We start from the raw sequence: 17,835 nt of genomic DNA on the forward strand, positions 1-17,835 counted from the left end.
GCGGGCCCCGCAGGGCCCTGTCTTTAGGGTGAGGGAACCCCTTACATTAATTGGTAGAAGGCTTACAAAATAGGGTCAAAGAACGAAGAAAACTTCGTGGTAGGAAGAAGAGAAAGGTTTATTAACACAACAGTGGCTACTGAGTCACTGAAAGAGCTCACATTTCTCTAGGAGAGAACAAACATCACAGCAGAAACACATCTAGCCACAAAAAACCCAAAAGCTGTTTTTCTTAATTTTTGGATGGAGTTTATCTATAGGTATATGTGTCTTAAGAAAAAGAAATGCAACTAATGTTAACCAATAAGTGATGCTTGTTCAGTACAAAACTGTCTTTCCTCTTAGAAAAGGATGTACTGTGGAATTATTTTAGTTTGCCACTCTGATGCCTTTAAAATCTATTTCTGTTTACCAAAACATGCTATGTTCATTTTTCCAAAACAGTTGAAATGGATGTGAAAACAGGAGATGCTTGAGGTTAGTATGTATACAAATAAGCACCATACTGGGACTTGGTTAGTTCTTTACAAGTTCCTTTAAAATTAGTTTCTTTATAATGTTTAAATGTTGCTGGGCTGAAGAGTAGGGATCATAAGATCTGAGAGTTTATTAGGACCTTGTAGATATTACACCATAGATTTCCATGTTAAGGTTGCGAAACTGGGCCCCAGAGAGGATAAGTGAATTGTCCAAAGTCTTAAAAAGCTAGAGGCCAAGCTGGAGTTGAACAGTTTGACCGTTTCTCTCTCTGGTTGCTTGTTTCTCCTTGTAAATAGCCTGTGTGGCAGTGGCTTTGTCTGCAAGAAGGTAGCTTTACCCCTTAGAAAGACGCAGTGGTGCCCTGAGTGCCAACGAGGCTGGTGGAGCAGCTAGTTTTCTACTTGATAGAAATCTGGGACTTTAATTAAATGCAACCAGTATTTAGTGAGTGCCTGCATTTGAGCAGAGAGGGAGATACCAAACTGAAAATGTTTGGAAGGGGAGAGAAGTGGGAGAATGCCTTTTGTTCTTCCAGGAGAATAGAGCCATTTGGTGAGTAGGTAACGGTTGTTTCTTTTGAAAAACAGGACGCTTTGCCCTTGGTCATAACTTATTCGTACAAGGCCAGGCTGCACAGCCCTGCTTCCAGTACTCAAGGCAGCAAACATACCTGAGGTGAAAATGACCAGACGGGCTGCACGAGCCTCTTAATCATCAAATGGTTATTCGAGGAAACATGAACCACATGCAGCCTTAAAGTATGCCAAATGCTTTATTTCATTGTAAGACCGACAGTTAAGCCTCTGTCCATCTTTTTCCCCCCAATTCTTTAACATCTCAGAGAAGTTCTGTGCTGACGATCTTAAAGGCGCATTAAAGATCAAAGAACATCCAAATCTTTATCCCTGCTCTCTCCCCCAACCTTAGGGGCGTGCGTTTAAATTCATAGTTATGTTTGCGCTTACGACCCCCCTGAACCCAAGGCAGTACACCCTCATTCGGCTCCTGTGAACTCATCTTGATCGTGTAAATGATCGTCCTCAGGACCGTGATCTGTACACCTGTTACCAGGGGCAACAGTCAGGTGTTGGATCTCCACCCTCACCCAGCAGCCGTGGTTTGCTGTGGTGGGAAGACACACGCTGAAGCCTGAGTGTAGAACAAGGCCATTGAGGGACTAACGTCATAAAGTCGTAGAGGGAACTTAGTCCTTCTTGAACTGAAGCCCCTGTAGGAGTTTTATATTCTGTCTAGCTTATGAGCTCCCAGAATTAATCTGTTGCGCTCTCATACAGACAGTGCTGAGCTAACCCCAGCCAGAGAGGACTCCCCTGTGGGAATACCCAGCAGTTTATCTGTCGTTCGCGTACCTTCCTGCACGTGGAACTGGCTGGAATTCGGCAGTCCAGGGTGGGCCCCTTTGCAGGACGGCCTGACGGGGCACACCTCGTGGACCCGGCAGGGCACGGCAGCCAGGAATGACCAGGTGCTTGTGCTTGGCGGTGACGCGTCCCTCGTCTGTGTGCGGCGGGGTGTCGTGAGGGCGCTGCAGGTCACAGCCCTGCCTTCAGAGTCCTTACGAGCTGCAGGACCCGGTTCAGAGGGCGCAGGTTTGTAACTCATCGTGCAGTGGCTTCTGTATCACACAGTAAAAAGGGAAAGAAAATATATAAGCCCGCAGCCTGTCTGTCCTGAAAGCATGCATGTGTTCCAGCTTCACCACCCAGGAGTCTCTCCGGACAGTTGTCATTGCTCCATCCCGGTCAGCGTGAACACTGGCATCCCAGACCTTGATCCACAGGGACGTGCTGGGAGTTTCCAAGTTACGTAGAAGTTGTTCTCCGAAGTTTACTTCCACGTCGTTCATTTTAAGCTTGGGCTGCAGGTCCCCAGAGACAAAGCGAACTGTAGTAGTCGTTACTAACACTTTATTAATAAACCTTGTCTGTTTCCTGAGCACTTTGGACAGGGTGATGTACAATAGCACAAGCCTTTGCACCCAGGCTCTGCCCTGACCTCGCTAACCTGACCCACGGGGGATTTTTCAGCCATCCTCCCAGGGCTGCTGGGATGTGTCAGGCCAGCCCAGGTGTGGGAGAAGTCGGCCCCCGCCTGCCACCCCACGTGGCTTTGTGAGCAGCCGGTCCCAGGCTCAGCGCCCACCCCCAGCCCAGTCTCCAGGCCCCCCTCCCGTGCGCCACTGCTGTCCCCTTGCCCGTGAAGAGGGAGGTCCCTGCAGGAAGAACGTGATCTGCATTAAGGTCTGCTCTGTAAGGTAACCAAGGTGGATGTAGTCGTGCTGTCTCTGGGAGTCTGTTGAGCTCACCCTGGGGACAGCATGCGTCTGGCCAGTGCCATCCCCCTGCCCCACACTGCTGCCCGGCTGGCTGGTTTCTCCAAGACTGCTTTAATCAGGTGGCAGGAGAGATTACTGAATTGGAAAGTAAAAATGGTTTCTACAGCCCTATTTATCCCTGTCAAATCTGAATCTTCCCCATCCAACCAGCATGAAACTGTTCTTGCTAAAAGCTGTGCCCAAACCGTCGGGGTGGGAGGACGGGGATTTGTGATTTCCTGTCATGGAGAAGGGAATCCCCTGAGTTAGTCCTGACACATCCCCTTCCTGGGCTGCCAAGATCTTCGTCTTTGCACCATTTCACCTTGGAAAGAATCAAGTTCAAAATCAGAGATCTTAAATATATTCTTAAATGCGTAAGTATTTAAAACTTTGATGATTCTGATCCTAAAGACCCTGGTTGCTATGGCAGCAAAGAGGCATGAGAGTGGAGGTCCTCAGGAGGGAAAGATGACCACAGACTTTTTAAAAACCACATTGCAGGTCCGGGTTCTTTTATGTTGACCTGCCTGACTCTGCAGGTACTTGCTCTGTGACCTTGAACAAGTTACTTAACAGGTTCCCGGCTTGTAAAAGGACCGTGGCAGGTGCATCACAAAGAGTCTAGCCAGCTCATTCCTTGAGGTATTGAAGCCTTGAGAATTGAAGGAGGGGTGAGAGCAGGTTTTCTTAGGCTCTCTGAGTTGGGGGTTGTGGTGGGGAGAGGAGAAAAAAGCTGGGAGAGGCTAGATGGAGGCAACTTTTACACGAGGATCTCATTGATCTCATTGTCCTGCTTGAATCTCAGCGCTCTTAACCTGACTTTCCCACCTTTACAGGGTGTCTCCAAGACATTCAGGTCAGTTTCGCATTCTCATTTCATTCTCAGAGAAAGGACAGCAGAAAGAAATGGGGAAACCAAAAAAGTGATAACTTTTTTAAAGGTGTTTTACAAATACTAAGTATTTTATTTTTATTATGTGAGTTTCAGGTGTAAAGCATTATAGTTCCCCATCATACACACTGCAGAGTGATCCCCCCCGCCATACACTTGACCCCCTTCACCCATTTTACTCACCCCAAACCCCCTCCGCTCTGGTAACCACTAAACTAAGCTCTGTGTGTTGTGTTGTGTTTGTTTACTTAGAGTCCACATATGAGTAAGATCACATGGTATTGGTCTTTCTCTAACTTATTTCACTTATTAGCACAGTACCCTCCAGATCCATCCATGTTGTCACAAATGGCAGGATTTCTTTTTGCTTCTGTGGCTGAATAGTATTCCATTTTGTGTGTGTGTGTGTGTGTGTGTGTGTGTGTGTGAGAGAGAGCTACATTAATATATCGCATATTCTTTATCCATTCATCTGTCAGTGGACACTTAGGTTGATTCTATATCTTGGCTATCGTAAATATGCTGCAGTGAGCATTGGGGGTGCATATATCTTTTCAAATTAGTGTTTTCATTTTCTTCAAATAACCGGAAGTGGAATTGCTAGATCATATTGTAGTTCTATTTTTAATTTCTTGGGGAACCTCCATACTGTTTTCCATAGTGGCTGCACCAATTTACATTCCCCCCAACAGAAATTTTCCCTCCTTCCCACATCCTTTCCAGCATTTGTTATTTCTTCTCTTTTTGATGATGGCCATTCTGACATGTGTGAGGTGATATCTCATAGTGGTTTTGATTTGCATTTCCCTGGTGATCAGCTATGTTGAGCATCTTTTCATGTGTCTGTTGGCCATCTGTATGTCTTCTTTGGAAAAATGCTATTCAGAGCCTCTGCCCATTTTTTAATTGGGTTATTTGTGTTTCTGTTGTTGTCTGAGTTCTTTATATATTTTGGATATTAACTCCTTATATAAGGGATACACGATTTGCAGGTATCTTCTCCCATTCAGTACGCTGCCTTTTTGTTTTGGTGATCGTTCCTTTGCTGTGCAGAAGCTTTTTTAGTTTGATGTAGTCACACTTGTTTATTTTTGCCTTTGTTTCCCTTGCTTTGGAGTCAGATCCAGGAAAACATCTCTAAGACCGATGTCAATGTGCCAAGTAACTCTCAGTAATTTCCAGAGGCCACAAGCAGTCTTGCCTTTCTGGGACCTTTCATTCCCTTTGCTTTTTTATCTCTGTGAAAATCAACTTTTATGAAGATAACGAGGACTGAGAAAGTGACTTAGAGTTGTGCGTTTTGTCATCTCAGAATCTGGGTGTCAGAACCATTTAACTCAAATATTTTTTTGAAATATTAGGATCTGTGCAGAAATCAAGTCAGACACTTTCAGATTCAAAGCAACTGTTCTGCCCTCCCTTCCACCACCCCTCCAATTCTCTGCCTGTCACGTTCCTCTCCAGCGCAGTGTAGGGGAGTGGAAAGGGTGGCACAGTTCTTCATGCAGTGTATACTAGGACCACATCACTGGAATGCCTGTCCATTTCTTGTGAAATGCTACGTTAATTTCTTGAACTGTCACTTATCACTAACAGTAGCATCTCGGCAGTTTTAAGCTCTCTTGAGTTAGCAAACTCGATGGTCTTTTTAATGCCCAAATGAGTAGGCTTGACCCCATGGACAAAGTTAGAACCAGTGGTGGTCTGAGCTTCCCTGGTGTGGCGTCTTTGAAGACAGGCTTCTCGGGGGCCATCCCTCATCCTGGGGCAGAGGAGACCCCACGCAGACACAGGGCACGACGTGACGTCTCGAGCAGCACTGCCAGGGCGGCTTCGTACAGCCAAGCTGAAAATACCTGCAGATACAGCTGCGGCTCTGGCCGTGGGGAGCCCAGCTGGCCCAGAGGAGGGGGCAGTGCCTCCTGCAGGGCCCTACAGATCACTTCCAGTCCCGGTGCCCAGGCCAGCTGAACGTTGGGGAGAAACGGTCCAGGAATAGGATGCATTTTGCAGTGGGTAGGAAATAAGAAAGAGAAAGGCAGGGAGATCAGAACGGAGCATTTGGGGATTCAGAATGAGAGCACTGGTGGGTGGCTTTTATGAGTCCTATTGCTGGGCCGGTTCTAAACACATGAAGGCTGGGCAGTGGACCCAGACCACACAGACATCTGGAACGTCAGCCCGTGGATCCTGGCAGTGGCAAGGCTGCTTTTAAAGGACTCCAGTTAAGCCCCACAGGACCACCCAGGGTTCACTGCTGTTGGAATCCTGGATGCCCTGCCTGGATCAAGCATCTGCAGCCGTCTTCCCCTTATACGTCTCAGTTCCCAAGAAGGCGTCTTTTCACGGACTTAAATGTAATCACTGTACTGGGTAATTACAGCAGGGAATCGGAGACATGGGAAGGAATTTAGAACTCCTTGACAGATATTGCCATATCCAGTGATACTTGATAACAGATCTAAATTCTTTTTTTTTTTTTTTACCTTTTTATCAACAGCTTCAGTTCCTCTTATTGCTTTGAATTTGAAGGTTAAATACCTATGGATAGGAGGTCTTGTGGGTTTTGCTTTTTAGTTTTATAAGGTTTCAAGTTAGGAGCTTAGCTTTGCGTCTCTGTGGATTGTTGCTATTTTATTCGCTTGTTATAGTGCCACCTTCCGTTGAAGTTTCTTCTCACAGCTGTGGGTCACTATCTGATCTGGATAAAGAAAACATCTCAGATGTAAACTACAGCTAGACAGGAAAGCTTTTGAGTTAAGATAAGAGTAAGATTTTAGCTGATTGCTAACTGCTTTATTGCTAACCTCTTTATCAAAAATTAAAATTCAAACTGTCCCTTCCTGCATTACTGTAAAATTAATAATTTGTTAGTGCTTATTGAACCCCTGCAGGTGAGAGATGGGTGTCGTTTGCATGTTTCAGATATGGTACCAAATGTCAGTTTGTACTATGTAGAAATGATTGGCAGTTCAGGGTTTCCTACTAAATTGGGGCTAGAGTAGATTTTGCATATGTTTTTTAGGGAGCAAAGGCAGAAATTAAAGTAGGTCTTCCCCCCCCGCCCCCGCCCCCGCCCCGAATCAGCCTGTGGTATTTATTGACTAGGGAGTTGACAGCAATGAAGCAGGCAAGTTGGATTCACCTAAATCTGCCAAAAATAACTTAAGTGTTTGTTTCTTTTAACTTTCCCGTTGTGATAGAAGTTTTCCAAAACTCGGCTACAGGTGAGAGCGAGGGCTGAGGACTCAGGTCAGAAGCTGTTCTCTTAGTATTTCTGGTTCTGTTAAAATGCAGTGCGGCTCCCGCGGGTCAGACAGAATGTCCATCCCCGGCATCTGTAAACCGGTGTGGCTCACCTGGGGTCCGAGTTCAGTTCGACGTTGAGATCAGCGGTGTCCTCGGTGGACCTGGGGCTCCCGCGGGGCGGGGAGGGGGCTGGGGGCGTCGGGAGGGGTGGTCGCAGTGCCTCCCGTCTCTCCCGGCCCGTCTGAAGGTGTCCTTTTCTCCCCGCAGGGACGCGCTCAAGATCCAGCAGCTGCAGCAGCAGATCCGCCTGGAGCGCGAGGCCCGCGCGCGCCCCTCGCCGCCCGCGTCCCCGGAGCCCCCGGAGCCGCGCCCGGAGCCCATGAGCGCGCTCGCCGCCCGCCCCGCGCCCGCCGCCCGCCCCGCGCCCGCCATGCAGGCCTCCGGCTCCTTCAGCTACGCGCGCCCCAAGCAGTTCATCGCCGCGCAGAGCCTGAGCCCCGGCGCGCCCCGGCCCCCGCCGCCCGCGTCCCCGCCGCCCCCCGAGCCCGAGGCCCCGTGGAGCGCGCTCCCGCCGCCGCCCCCGCCGCTCAGCCCGCAGGCGGCCGCCCCCGGGATGGACGCCTTCCCGCCGCCGCCGCCGCCGCCACCGCCACCGCCCGGCCCGGGCCCCGCGCCCCGCGCCGCGCGCCCCGGCCCCGCGCCCGCCGCGCTGCTCCGCGCCCTGCTGCCCTCGCCGCCGCCCGCCGCCGCCAGCGTCTCCACCGGCGTCTCCGCGCTCGGCCTGCCCCGCGCCGCCCCCGCCGCGTGAGTGCCCGCCCGCGTGTATATGTAGCGGGGTCCAGCAGCCGGGGCGGGGCGGGGAGCCGGGCTGGGTGCCCTGAGGGGGATTGCAACCTCCGCGTCCGCGGAAGCGAGAAATGAGCTCACCCACATACATGTCGTACACGTGAGCTCGTACACGTACGGATTGGAGGGGACAGGCATGTCAGTAACTTCACGTTGGTGCAGAAAAGTGAGACCCTGTGCAAGCCGGCCAGAAATGATGGAGCCGGGCCTGTCCCCGGCCACAAATGATGGAGCTAGCCCTGTCCCTGGCGAGCCATGATCTCTGCAGGGATTGCACGATCCTCTGTCCCAGTCTTTCTGAGTGGCTTTCCTTATGTCACAGTGGTGACCTGACAGCCTTCTGAAATCTTTACTTAGAAACTCTGGGGATAAATAAGATAATGCCCACAAAAGTAGAGGAAAGCCTTCAAAAGAAACCTACGGGCAGGTGTCTGTGCGTCTAAAGAAATGAGTAAGAGCTAGAACTCACCCTTTTGACTGAGGGGTTCAGAAATGTGTGCTAGCCAAGGTCAGGCCAGTTCCCTGTCTCAACCCTTCCTGTTGAAATCTTGCTTCAGGGCTGGCCAGGATCCCAATAGTGTTCAGAGAGAAAAGAAGGAAACCCTAAGGAGGGTTTAGTACTGGAATAAAAATGGGAAGACCTTAGAATTCCAGTTCTCTTCATTCATGTGCAAGTTTTCCACCCTGGGGTGTGCTGTTTGCCCACGACAAGGTGTGTCCAGGAGCTCCTGTTAGCTGAGTCCTGTTTTGTTAGGCACTTTCTAAATGCTGGCTGCAGGAATTCTATGTTTGAAATCTGGCTCCTTCTCAAAGTTTTATTAGAAAAAGCTCAGTCAAATGACAACATAAATAAGTCGAATCAGGGAGGAGAGTCTGGATGGTAAGGATGTATCATGGGCATCTGCTGAGAGCCGAGTCAGTCCGCTGGCCTGAGAAAACCTTTGTCTCTCTCTCCTCCTTTTGTGTTTGAGCTTTTATTTGGCGGCTGGGGAATGAATATTATCTTGCTTCAAAGAAGCTAACTGTGAGAAAGGGAGGGGGTTGTTACCTGACCCTCGTTGTCCTCTTTTACTAAGAAATGGCACCAAATCTCGCTTCCCGGAAGATGAGTCCTATATAAATCATCCGCCTATTAGTTCTCAGGTGGAATTTGAACAAAGATGCATCTACCAGAAGCCTTGGTGGTGGAGGGGTCATACCTTTTATCATCTTAAGTAGAAAAAGTCGTTTATTCTGGTTTTTGACTTCGAAATTCTCTTGCGTTAAGCAGTTTTAAGGGCTTACCTCGAGTCATAGACGCGCTGGCCTCTTATCAGCATCTGTCGTAGTTACTCATACGGAGTCAAAATAATTTTGTAATTGTTCCCAGAGAGGGTCCAGCAGCTCCTGCCGCTTCTTAAAAGTTACTGGATTGGGGGAGAATGGATACATGTATATGTAGGGCTGAGTCACTGCGAAACCATCACAACGTTGTTAATCGGCTATACTCCAATATAGAATTAAAAGTTTAAGAAAAAAAAAGTTAATGGAGAAATCACGCTGGTTTTGTGCTGTGGGAAACTGTAACCCAGAGATAGGTAGTTAGGCGCTGTGACACCAGGGTCCAGTGGCAACCCCAGGCTTCCAGCTCTGTGCCAGCCCAGAAGCCACTGTTGTGTGGTTACCCTTTTGTCTTCAAAAAGTTTTCCTGTTGCCAAATCATACACACTTGAAGAATTCGTTCTTTTGGTTTGATACATGTGACTTTTGAAACATTCTTTTCCTCTGGTGAATTGTGGGATCACTCGTTTTGCATTCTGAATTAAAACCAAAAAAGTAGCTATTTATCCGTAGTAATAATTCAAATAATTTGCCAGACCAAGTGTCCTTTTCAGGGTTGCCATGACCAGTTGGCGTCCTTGAATTTGTAGGAACTGCCGAGCTCTTGTCAAGTGACTCTTTTCAATTACTTATTTATATGTCATTGGGCACTCATGGTGATTGTGACAGCACACTCAGTTTCACTTACACGTCGTTTCTCTGGTCGGACAGTTTTGCCATGTATGTCAAGTGCCACTAAATGGACCGATTACACGTGACTCAGTGAAGTAGAAATCCATCAGTTGGGTTGGTTTTGGTTGTTGTGGTAGTTTTTTGCCTACCTGCTGTACCAAAATATTGAGTATAAAATTCAGATATCTCAGTTTTCTTAATCATCAGTCGTAGCACTGGCTGTTGTGTTGTTTGTACGTTTAGCATCGTCCTGTTTTCATCTGTCGAAGAGTAGGTCTAAGTAGTCTGGGGAGATGAGGTTCTGCTTCTGGCATCTGGGCAGTGGAGGGCCAGGCGGGGGTGGAGGCAGGGAGGCCCGGGACAGTGGCCTCTTCCGGCTCGAGTCCTCGCGCGCGGATGGGGTTCGGGGGGCTTCTGTGCGGCCAGGCCCCGCGCGCCTTCCCTTCTGCAGACAGCTGCCTTCTTCCCCGGGCCGTGGGGTCACCTGCAGGGAAAATACCGCCTTCTCAAAGCTGGTGACGGACACAGATGTTCAGGTGGCTAAATCTCTCAGACGGAGGCTGTGAGGATCACGGGCCTCAGCAAGAAAGCTGTTGGCACGTTTACAAAATGAATGTATTCCCCTCCTCTCAGAATCGCTGCTTCCATTGCTGTAATCCTGCCCCCTGCTCAGTGAATCAGCCCGAAAGGCGGTGGGGATCCAGGGCATTTGGGAGTGCCACCCCCCTCCTGGGAAGAGGGCAGCAGCTCTGCCTTTGCTGGTCCCAAGTGGCTGGGCAAGTCTCAAGGTGGATCAGATCAGACCCGACCCAGATGGCCCGCTGGGCACTGCACTTCTCGCCCACCTCCACGCTCCTGAAACCTGCTCTCAGGCAGCAGGTAGCCGCGGTGCTACCATGTTTTATACTCTGAACTGCCTCTTTTGTAATAAGCAGGCTTCTCTGCGTTTGTCAGCAGAAAAGCATGTGTCAGTAGGCGCTGTGATGCACATTTTATCCTGCAGCCTCTCAGCTCTTGATAGGCAGTATCTCCTTGTCCTCTCTTTCTCCCTGACTTACAAGAAACAGGTAGGTGGGGACAGCGTCATCATTCTCCCTTCAAGGTGAGAGGCACCAGGAGGGGGCGGGTTTCCCAGGGTTCTGGAATTAGCCTGAGCGAGGAGGGACTTCGCCTTGGGGTGTGGCCCAGGCTGATCTGTAATCAATCTGGTGTCTAATATTTTTTGACTAAGGAAGCCTGCAGACCAACAAAACGCCCCAAGTCTTAAGGAGAAGTTTGTAACAGATTACATGGTAGTTTAGACGTTTACAAGTCGGGACCGTGGTTAGATAGTAACTAATAGAAAAGACAGAACCTGCAGTGGACTTTGCCCCAGGAAACAGGTAGACGCAGAGGCCCCGAGCGTCTTGTCATTGGGCTCATTGGGGTCCAGCATCTTAGAGGATTGCACAAAAATGCGCATCCAGTCCCAAGCAAGTATTCCCCAGAAAGTAGCAGGCGGGGTCTTGGGTGATGGTTCTGTTGAGCTGCCTGCCCCAGGAGCAGCTGGAAGAACACCTCGGTCCTGGGTGACCTTGCATGGGGTGCGCGGGCGGGCACAGCGCACACACGCGTGCCAGGGCCCAAAGGCAACGTGGAGAGAGTGTAACGTTAGTGTAGAGTTACGCGCTCTCCTTGAGGCACGAGCTTCAGGTGCCCACCTGGATGCCAACAGCTTTGGCTTCATAATAAAAATCAGTAAAAATAATAGAATTGATGTACAGAAACTTAGTTTGTGGATCTGGGGCTCTTTTTTTTTTTTTGAATTTTATTTTATTTATTTTTTTATACAGCAGGTTCTTATTAGTTATCCGTTTTATACGTATTAGTGTATATATGTCAATCCCAATCTCCCAGTTCATCCCACCACCACCACCCTCCCTGCCACTTTCCCCCCTTGGCGTCCATACGTTTGTTCTCTACATCTGTGTCTGTATTTCTGCACTGCAAACTGGTTCATCTGTACCATTTTTCTAGGTTCCACATATATGCGTTAATATACGATATTTGTTTTTCTGACTTACTTCACTCTGTATGACAATCTCTAGATCCATCCACGTCTCTGCAAATGACTCAATTTTGTTCCTTTTTATGGCTGAGTAGTATTCCACTGTGTATATGTACTACATATTCTTTATCCATTCATCTGTCAGTGGACACTTAGGTTGTTTCCATGTCCTGGCTATTGTAAATAGCGCAGCAATGAACATTGGGGTGTATGCGTCTTTTTGAATTATGGTTTTTTCTGGGTATATGCCCAGTAGTGGGATTGCTGGATCATATGGTAGTTCTATTTTTAGTTTCTTAAGGAACCTCCATACTGTTCTCCATAGGGGCTGTATCAATTTACATTCCCACCAACAGTGCAAGAGGATTCCCTTTTCTCCACACCCTCTCCAGCATTTGTTGTTTGTAGATTTTCTGATGATGCCCATTCTAACTGGTGTGAGGTGATACCTCATTGTAGTTTTGATTTGCATTTCTCTAATAATTAGTGATGTTGAGCAGCTTTTCATGTGCTTCTTGGCCATTTGTATGTCTTCTTGGGAGAAATGTCTATTTAGGTCTTCTGCCCATTTTTGGATTGGGTTGTTTTTTTAGTATTGAGCTGCATGAGCTGTTTGTATATTTTGGAGATTAATCCTTTGTCCGTTGCATCGTTTGCAAATATTTTCTCCCATTCTGAGGGTTGTCTTTTCGTCTTCTTTGTAGTCCTTTGCTTTGCAAAAGCTTTTAAGTTTCATTAGGTCCCATTTGTTTATTTTTGTTTTTATTTCCATGACTCTAGGAGGTGGATCAAAAAAGATCTTGCTGTGATTTATGTCAAAGTGTGTTCTTCCTATGTTTTCCTCTAAGAGTTTTATAGTGTCCGGTCTTACATTTAGGTCTCTAATCCATTTTGAGTATATTTTTGTGTATGGTATTAGGGAGTGTTCTAATTTCATTCTTTTACATGTAGCTGTCCAGTTTTCCCAGCACCACCTATTGAAGAGGCTGTCTTTTCTCCACTGTATATGCTTGCCTCGTTTGTCATAGATTAGTTGACCATAGGTGCATGGGTTTATCTCTGAGCTTTCTATCCTGTTTCATTGATCTATATTTCTGTTTTTGTGCCAGTACCATATTGTCTTGATTACCGTAGCTTTGTAGTATAGTATGAAATCAGGGAGTCTGATGCCTCCAGCTCCGTTTTTTTCCCTCAAGACTGCTTTGGCTATTCGGGGTCTTCTGTGTCTCCATACAAATTTTAAGATTTTTTGTTCTAGTTCTGTAAAAAATGCCATTGGTAATTTGATAGGGATTGCATTGAATCTGTTGATTGCTTTGGGTAGTATAGTCATTTTCACAATACTGATTCTTCGAATCCAAGAACATGGTATATCTCTCCATCTGTTGGTATCATCTTTAATTTCTTTCATCAGTGTCTTATAGTTTTCTGCATACAGGTCACAGGTCTTTTGTCTCCTTAGGTAGGTTTATTCCTAGGCATTTTATTCTTTTTTGTTGCAGTGGTGAATGGGATTGTTTCCTTAATTTCTCTTTCTGACTTTTCGTTGTTAGTATATAGGAATACAAGAGATTTCTGTGCATTAATTTTGTATCCTGCAACATTACCAGATTCATTGATTAGCTCTAGTAGTTTTCTGGTGGCATCTTTAGGATTCTCTACGTATAGTATCATGTCATCTGCAAACAGTGACAGTTTTACTTCTTCTTTTCCAATTTGTATTCTTTTATTTCTTTTTCTTCTCTGATTGCCTTGGCTAGGACTTCCAAAAGTATGTTGAATAATAGTGGTGAGAGTGGACATCCTTGTCTTGTTCCTGATCTTAGAGGAAATGCTTTCAGTTTTTCACCATTGAGAATGATGTTTGCTGTGGGTTTGTCGTATATGGCCTTTATTATGTTGAGGTAGGTTCCCTCTATGCCCACATTCTGGAGACTTTTTATCATAAATGGCTGTTGAATTTTGTCAAAAGCTTTTCTGTGTCTGTTGAGATGATCATGTTTGTTATTCTTAGATTTGTTAATATGTTGTATTACTTTGATTGATTTGTGTATATTGAAGAATTCTTGCATCCCTGGCATAAATCTCACTTGATCATAGTGTATGATCCTTTTACTGTGTTGTTGAATTCTGTTTGCTAGTATTTTGTTGAGGATTTTTGCCACCTATATTCATCAGTGATATTGGCCGGTAATTTTCTTTTTTTGTAGTATCTTTGTCTGGTTTTGGTATCAGGGTGATGGTGGCCTCATAGAATGAGTTTGGGAGTGTTCCTTCCTCTGCCATTTTTTGGAAGAGTTTGAGAAGGATGGGTGTTAGTTCTTCTCTAAATGTTTGATAGAATTCACCTGTGAAGCCATCTGGTCCTGGACTTTTGTTTGTTGGAAGACTTTTAATCACAGTTTCAATTTCATTACTTGTGATTGGTCTGTTCATATTTTCTGTTTCTTCCTGGTTCAGTCTTAGAAGTTTATACCTTTCTAAGAATTTGTCCATTTCTTCCATGTTGTCCATTTTAGTGGCATAGAGCTGCTTGTAGTAGTCTCTTAGGATGCTTTGTATTTCTGCGGTGTCTGTTGTAACTTCTCCTTTTTCGTTTCTAATTTTATTTATTTGAATCCTCTCCTTCATTTTGTCGATGAGTCTGGCTAATGCTTTATCAATTTTGTTTATCTTCTCAAAGAACCAGCTTTTAGTTTTATTGATCTTTGCTATTGTTTTCTTTGTTTCTATTTCCCTTATTTCTGCTCTGTTCTTTATGATTTCTTTCCTTCTACTAACTTTGGGTTTTGTTTGTTCTTTCCCTAGTTCCTTTAGGTGTAAGGTTAGATTGTTTATTTGAGATTTTTCTTGGTTCTTGAGGTAGGCTTCTATTGCTATAAACTTTCTTCTTAGAACTGCTTTTGTTGCATCCCATAGGTTTTGGATCATTGTGTTTTCGTTGTAATTTGTCTCTAGATATTTTTTGATTTCCTCTTTGATTTCCAGTGATCTCTTGGTTATTTAGTAACGTATTGCTTAGCCTCCATGTGTTTGTGTTTTTTACGTTTTTTTCCCTGTAATTGACTTACAATCTCATAGTGTTGTGGTCTGAAAAGATGCTTGATACGATTTCAATTTTCTTAAATTTACTGAGGCTTGATTTGTGACCCAAGATGTGATCTATCCTGGAGAATGTTCCATGCATGCTTGAGAAGAAAGTGTGATCTGCTGTTTTTGGATGGAATGTCCTATAAATATCAGTTAAACCTATCTGGTCTATTGTGTCATTTAAAGCTTGTGTTTCCTTAGTAATTTTCTGACTGGATGATCTGTCCATTGGTGTAAGTGAGGTGTTAAAGTCCCCCACTATTATTGTGTTACTGTTGATTTCCTCTTTTATAGCTGTTAGCAGTTGCCTTATGTATTGAGGTGCTCCCATGTTGGGTGCATAAATATTTACAATTGTTATATCTTCTTCTTGGATTGATCCCTTGATCCTTATGTAGTGTCCTTCCTTGTCTCTTGTAACATTCTTTATTTGAAAGTCTATTTTATCTGATACGAGTATTGCTGCTCCAGCTTTCTTTTGATTTCCATTTGCATGGAATATCTTCTTCCATCCCCTCACTTTCAGTCTGTATGTGTCCCTAGGTCTGAAGTGGGTGTCTTGTAGACAGCATATATGTCTTGTTTTTGTATCCATTCAGCGAGCCTATGTCTTTTGGTTGGAGCATTTAATCCATTCACGTTTAAGGTAATTATCGATATGTATGTTCCTATTACTATTTTCTTCATTGTTATGGGTTTGTTTTTGTCGGTCCTTTTCTTCTCTTGTGTTTCCCACTTAGAGAAGTTCCTTGAGCATATGCTGTAGAGCTGGTTTGGTGGTGCTGAATTCTCTTAGCTTTTGCTTCTCTGTAAAGCTTTTGATTTTTTCTGTTGAATCTGAATGAGATCCTTGCCGGGTAGAGTAATCTTGGTTGTAGGTTCTTCCCTTTCATCACTTTAAGTATATCATGCCACTCCCTTCTGGCTTGCAGAGTTTCTGCTGAGAAATCAGCTGTTAACCTTATGGGAGTTCCCTTGTATGTTATTTGTCGTTTTTCCCTTGCTGCTTTCAATAATTTTTCTTTGTCTTTAATTTTTGCCACTTTGATTACTATGTGTCTCGGCGTGTTTCTCCTTGGGTTTATCCTGCGTGGGACTCGCTGCGCTTCCTGGACTTGGGTGGCTATTTCCTTTCCCATGTTAGGGAACTTTTCGACTATCATCTCTTCAAGTATTTTCTTGGATCCTTTGTCTCTCTCTTCTGCTTCTGGGACCCCTATAATGCGAATGTTGTTGCGTTTAATGTTGTCCCAGAGGTCTCTTAGGCTGTCTTCATTTCTTTTCATTCTTTTTTCTTTAGTCTGTTCCGCAGCAGTGAATTCCATCATTCTGTCTTCCAGGTCACTTATCCGTTCTTCTGCCTCAGTTATTCTGCGATTGATTCCTTCTAGTGTATTTTTCATTTCATTTATCGTATTGTTCATCTCTGTTAGTTTGTTCTTTAATTCTTCTAGGTCTTTGTTAAACATTTCTTGCATCTTCTCAATCTTTGCCTCCATTCTTTTTCCGAAGTCCTGGATCATCTTCACTATCATTATTCTGAATTCTTTTTCTGGAAGGTTGCCTATCTCCACTTCATTTAGTTGTTTTTCTGGGGTTTTATCTTGTTTCTTCATCTGGTACATAGCCTTCTGTCTTTTCATCTTGTCTGTCTTTCTTTCTGTAAATGTGGTTTTTGTTCCACAGGCTGCAGGATTGTAGTTCTTCTTGCTTCTGCTGTTTGCCCTCTGGTGGATGAGGCTATCTAAGAGTCTTCTGCAAGCTTCCTGGTGGGAGGGACTGGTGGTGGGTAGAGCTGACTGTTGGTCTGGTGGGCAGAGCTCAGTAAAACTTTAATCCGCTTGACTGCTCATGGGTGGCGCTGGGTTCCCTCCTTGTTGGTTGTTTGCCCTGAGGCGACCCAACACTGGAGCCTACCCAGCTCTTTGTTGGGGCTAATGGCGGACTCTGGGTGGGCTCACGCCAAGGAGTACTTTCCAGAACTTCTGCTGCCAGTGTCCTTGTCCCCACAGTGAGCCACAGCCACCCCCCGCCTCTGCAGGAGACCCTCCGACACCAGCATGTAGGTCTGGTTCAGTCTCCTATGGGGTCACTGCTCCTTTCCCTGGGTCCCGATGTGCACACTACTTTGTGTGTGCCCTCCAAGAGTGGAGTCTCTGTTTCCCCCAGTCCTGTCGAAGTCCTGCAGTCAAATCCCGCTAGCCTTCAAAGTCTGATTCTCTAGGAATTCCTCCTACCGTTGCCAGACCCACAGGTTGGGAAGCCTGACGTGGGGCTCAGAACCTTCACTTCAGTGGGTGGACTTCTGTGGTACAAGTGTTCTCCAGTTATGAGTCACCCACACAGTGTTTATGGGATTTGATTTTATTGTGATTGCGCCCCTCCTATCGTCTCATTGTGGCTTCTCCTCTGTCTTTGGATGTGGGGTATCTTTTTTGGTGAGTTCCAGTGCCTTCCTGTTGTTGATTGTTCAGCAGTTAGTTGTGATTCCGGTGCTCTCGCAAGAGGGAGTGAGAGCACGTCCTTCTACTCCGCCATCTTGAACCAACCTCTCTCGGGCTCTTTTATACATTAATTTTTTTTTCAGCCACGCAGCTTGCAGGATCTTTGTTCCCCGACCAGGGATTGAACCTGGGCCTCTTTGGCAGTGAAAGCGCGGAGTCCTAACCACTGGATGCCAGGGAATTCCCTGTTTTATACATTAATTCTGTGTTACACTCTTGGATGTGAGGGATTCCTACCTGACAGCATGTTGTTGATTTTGCTCACTCTGCAACTGTGTGAAGTTTAGTTTCCATTTGATTTTGCTGAGTATGGGAAGAAGAAGATACGGGGGCTCTTCGTTTAAAAAATTCTCCGGTGGCCAGAGAGGCCCAGGACCTCCTAAGTCATGTGCTCTGA

General features: G+C 45.9%; 1 protein-coding gene across 8 annotated transcripts in view; it reads left to right on the top strand.

The window, feature by feature from the left end:
• The window catches only part of PALLD (palladin, cytoskeletal associated protein), a 376,343-nt gene that overhangs the window by 327,305 nt on the left and 31,203 nt on the right, over window positions 1-17,835 (top strand). For 2 of the 8 annotated variants that reach the window (XM_059926713.1, XM_059926719.1), the window contains one exon: window positions 7,227-7,763. The exons of 5 other annotated variants lie outside the window; for them this stretch is intronic. In XM_059926713.1, coding sequence (XP_059782696.1) covers window positions 7,227-7,763 — 537 coding nt within the window. Of the gene's footprint in view, window positions 1-7,226; window positions 7,764-17,835 lie in introns of those variants that run through there. One more of the 8 variants, XM_059926721.1, reaches the window with a different exon arrangement.

This window comes from Balaenoptera ricei, chromosome 6 (genome assembly GCF_028023285.1).
Source record: "Balaenoptera ricei isolate mBalRic1 chromosome 6, mBalRic1.hap2, whole genome shotgun sequence".
Taxonomy (NCBI): domain Eukaryota; kingdom Metazoa; phylum Chordata; class Mammalia; order Artiodactyla; family Balaenopteridae; genus Balaenoptera; species Balaenoptera ricei.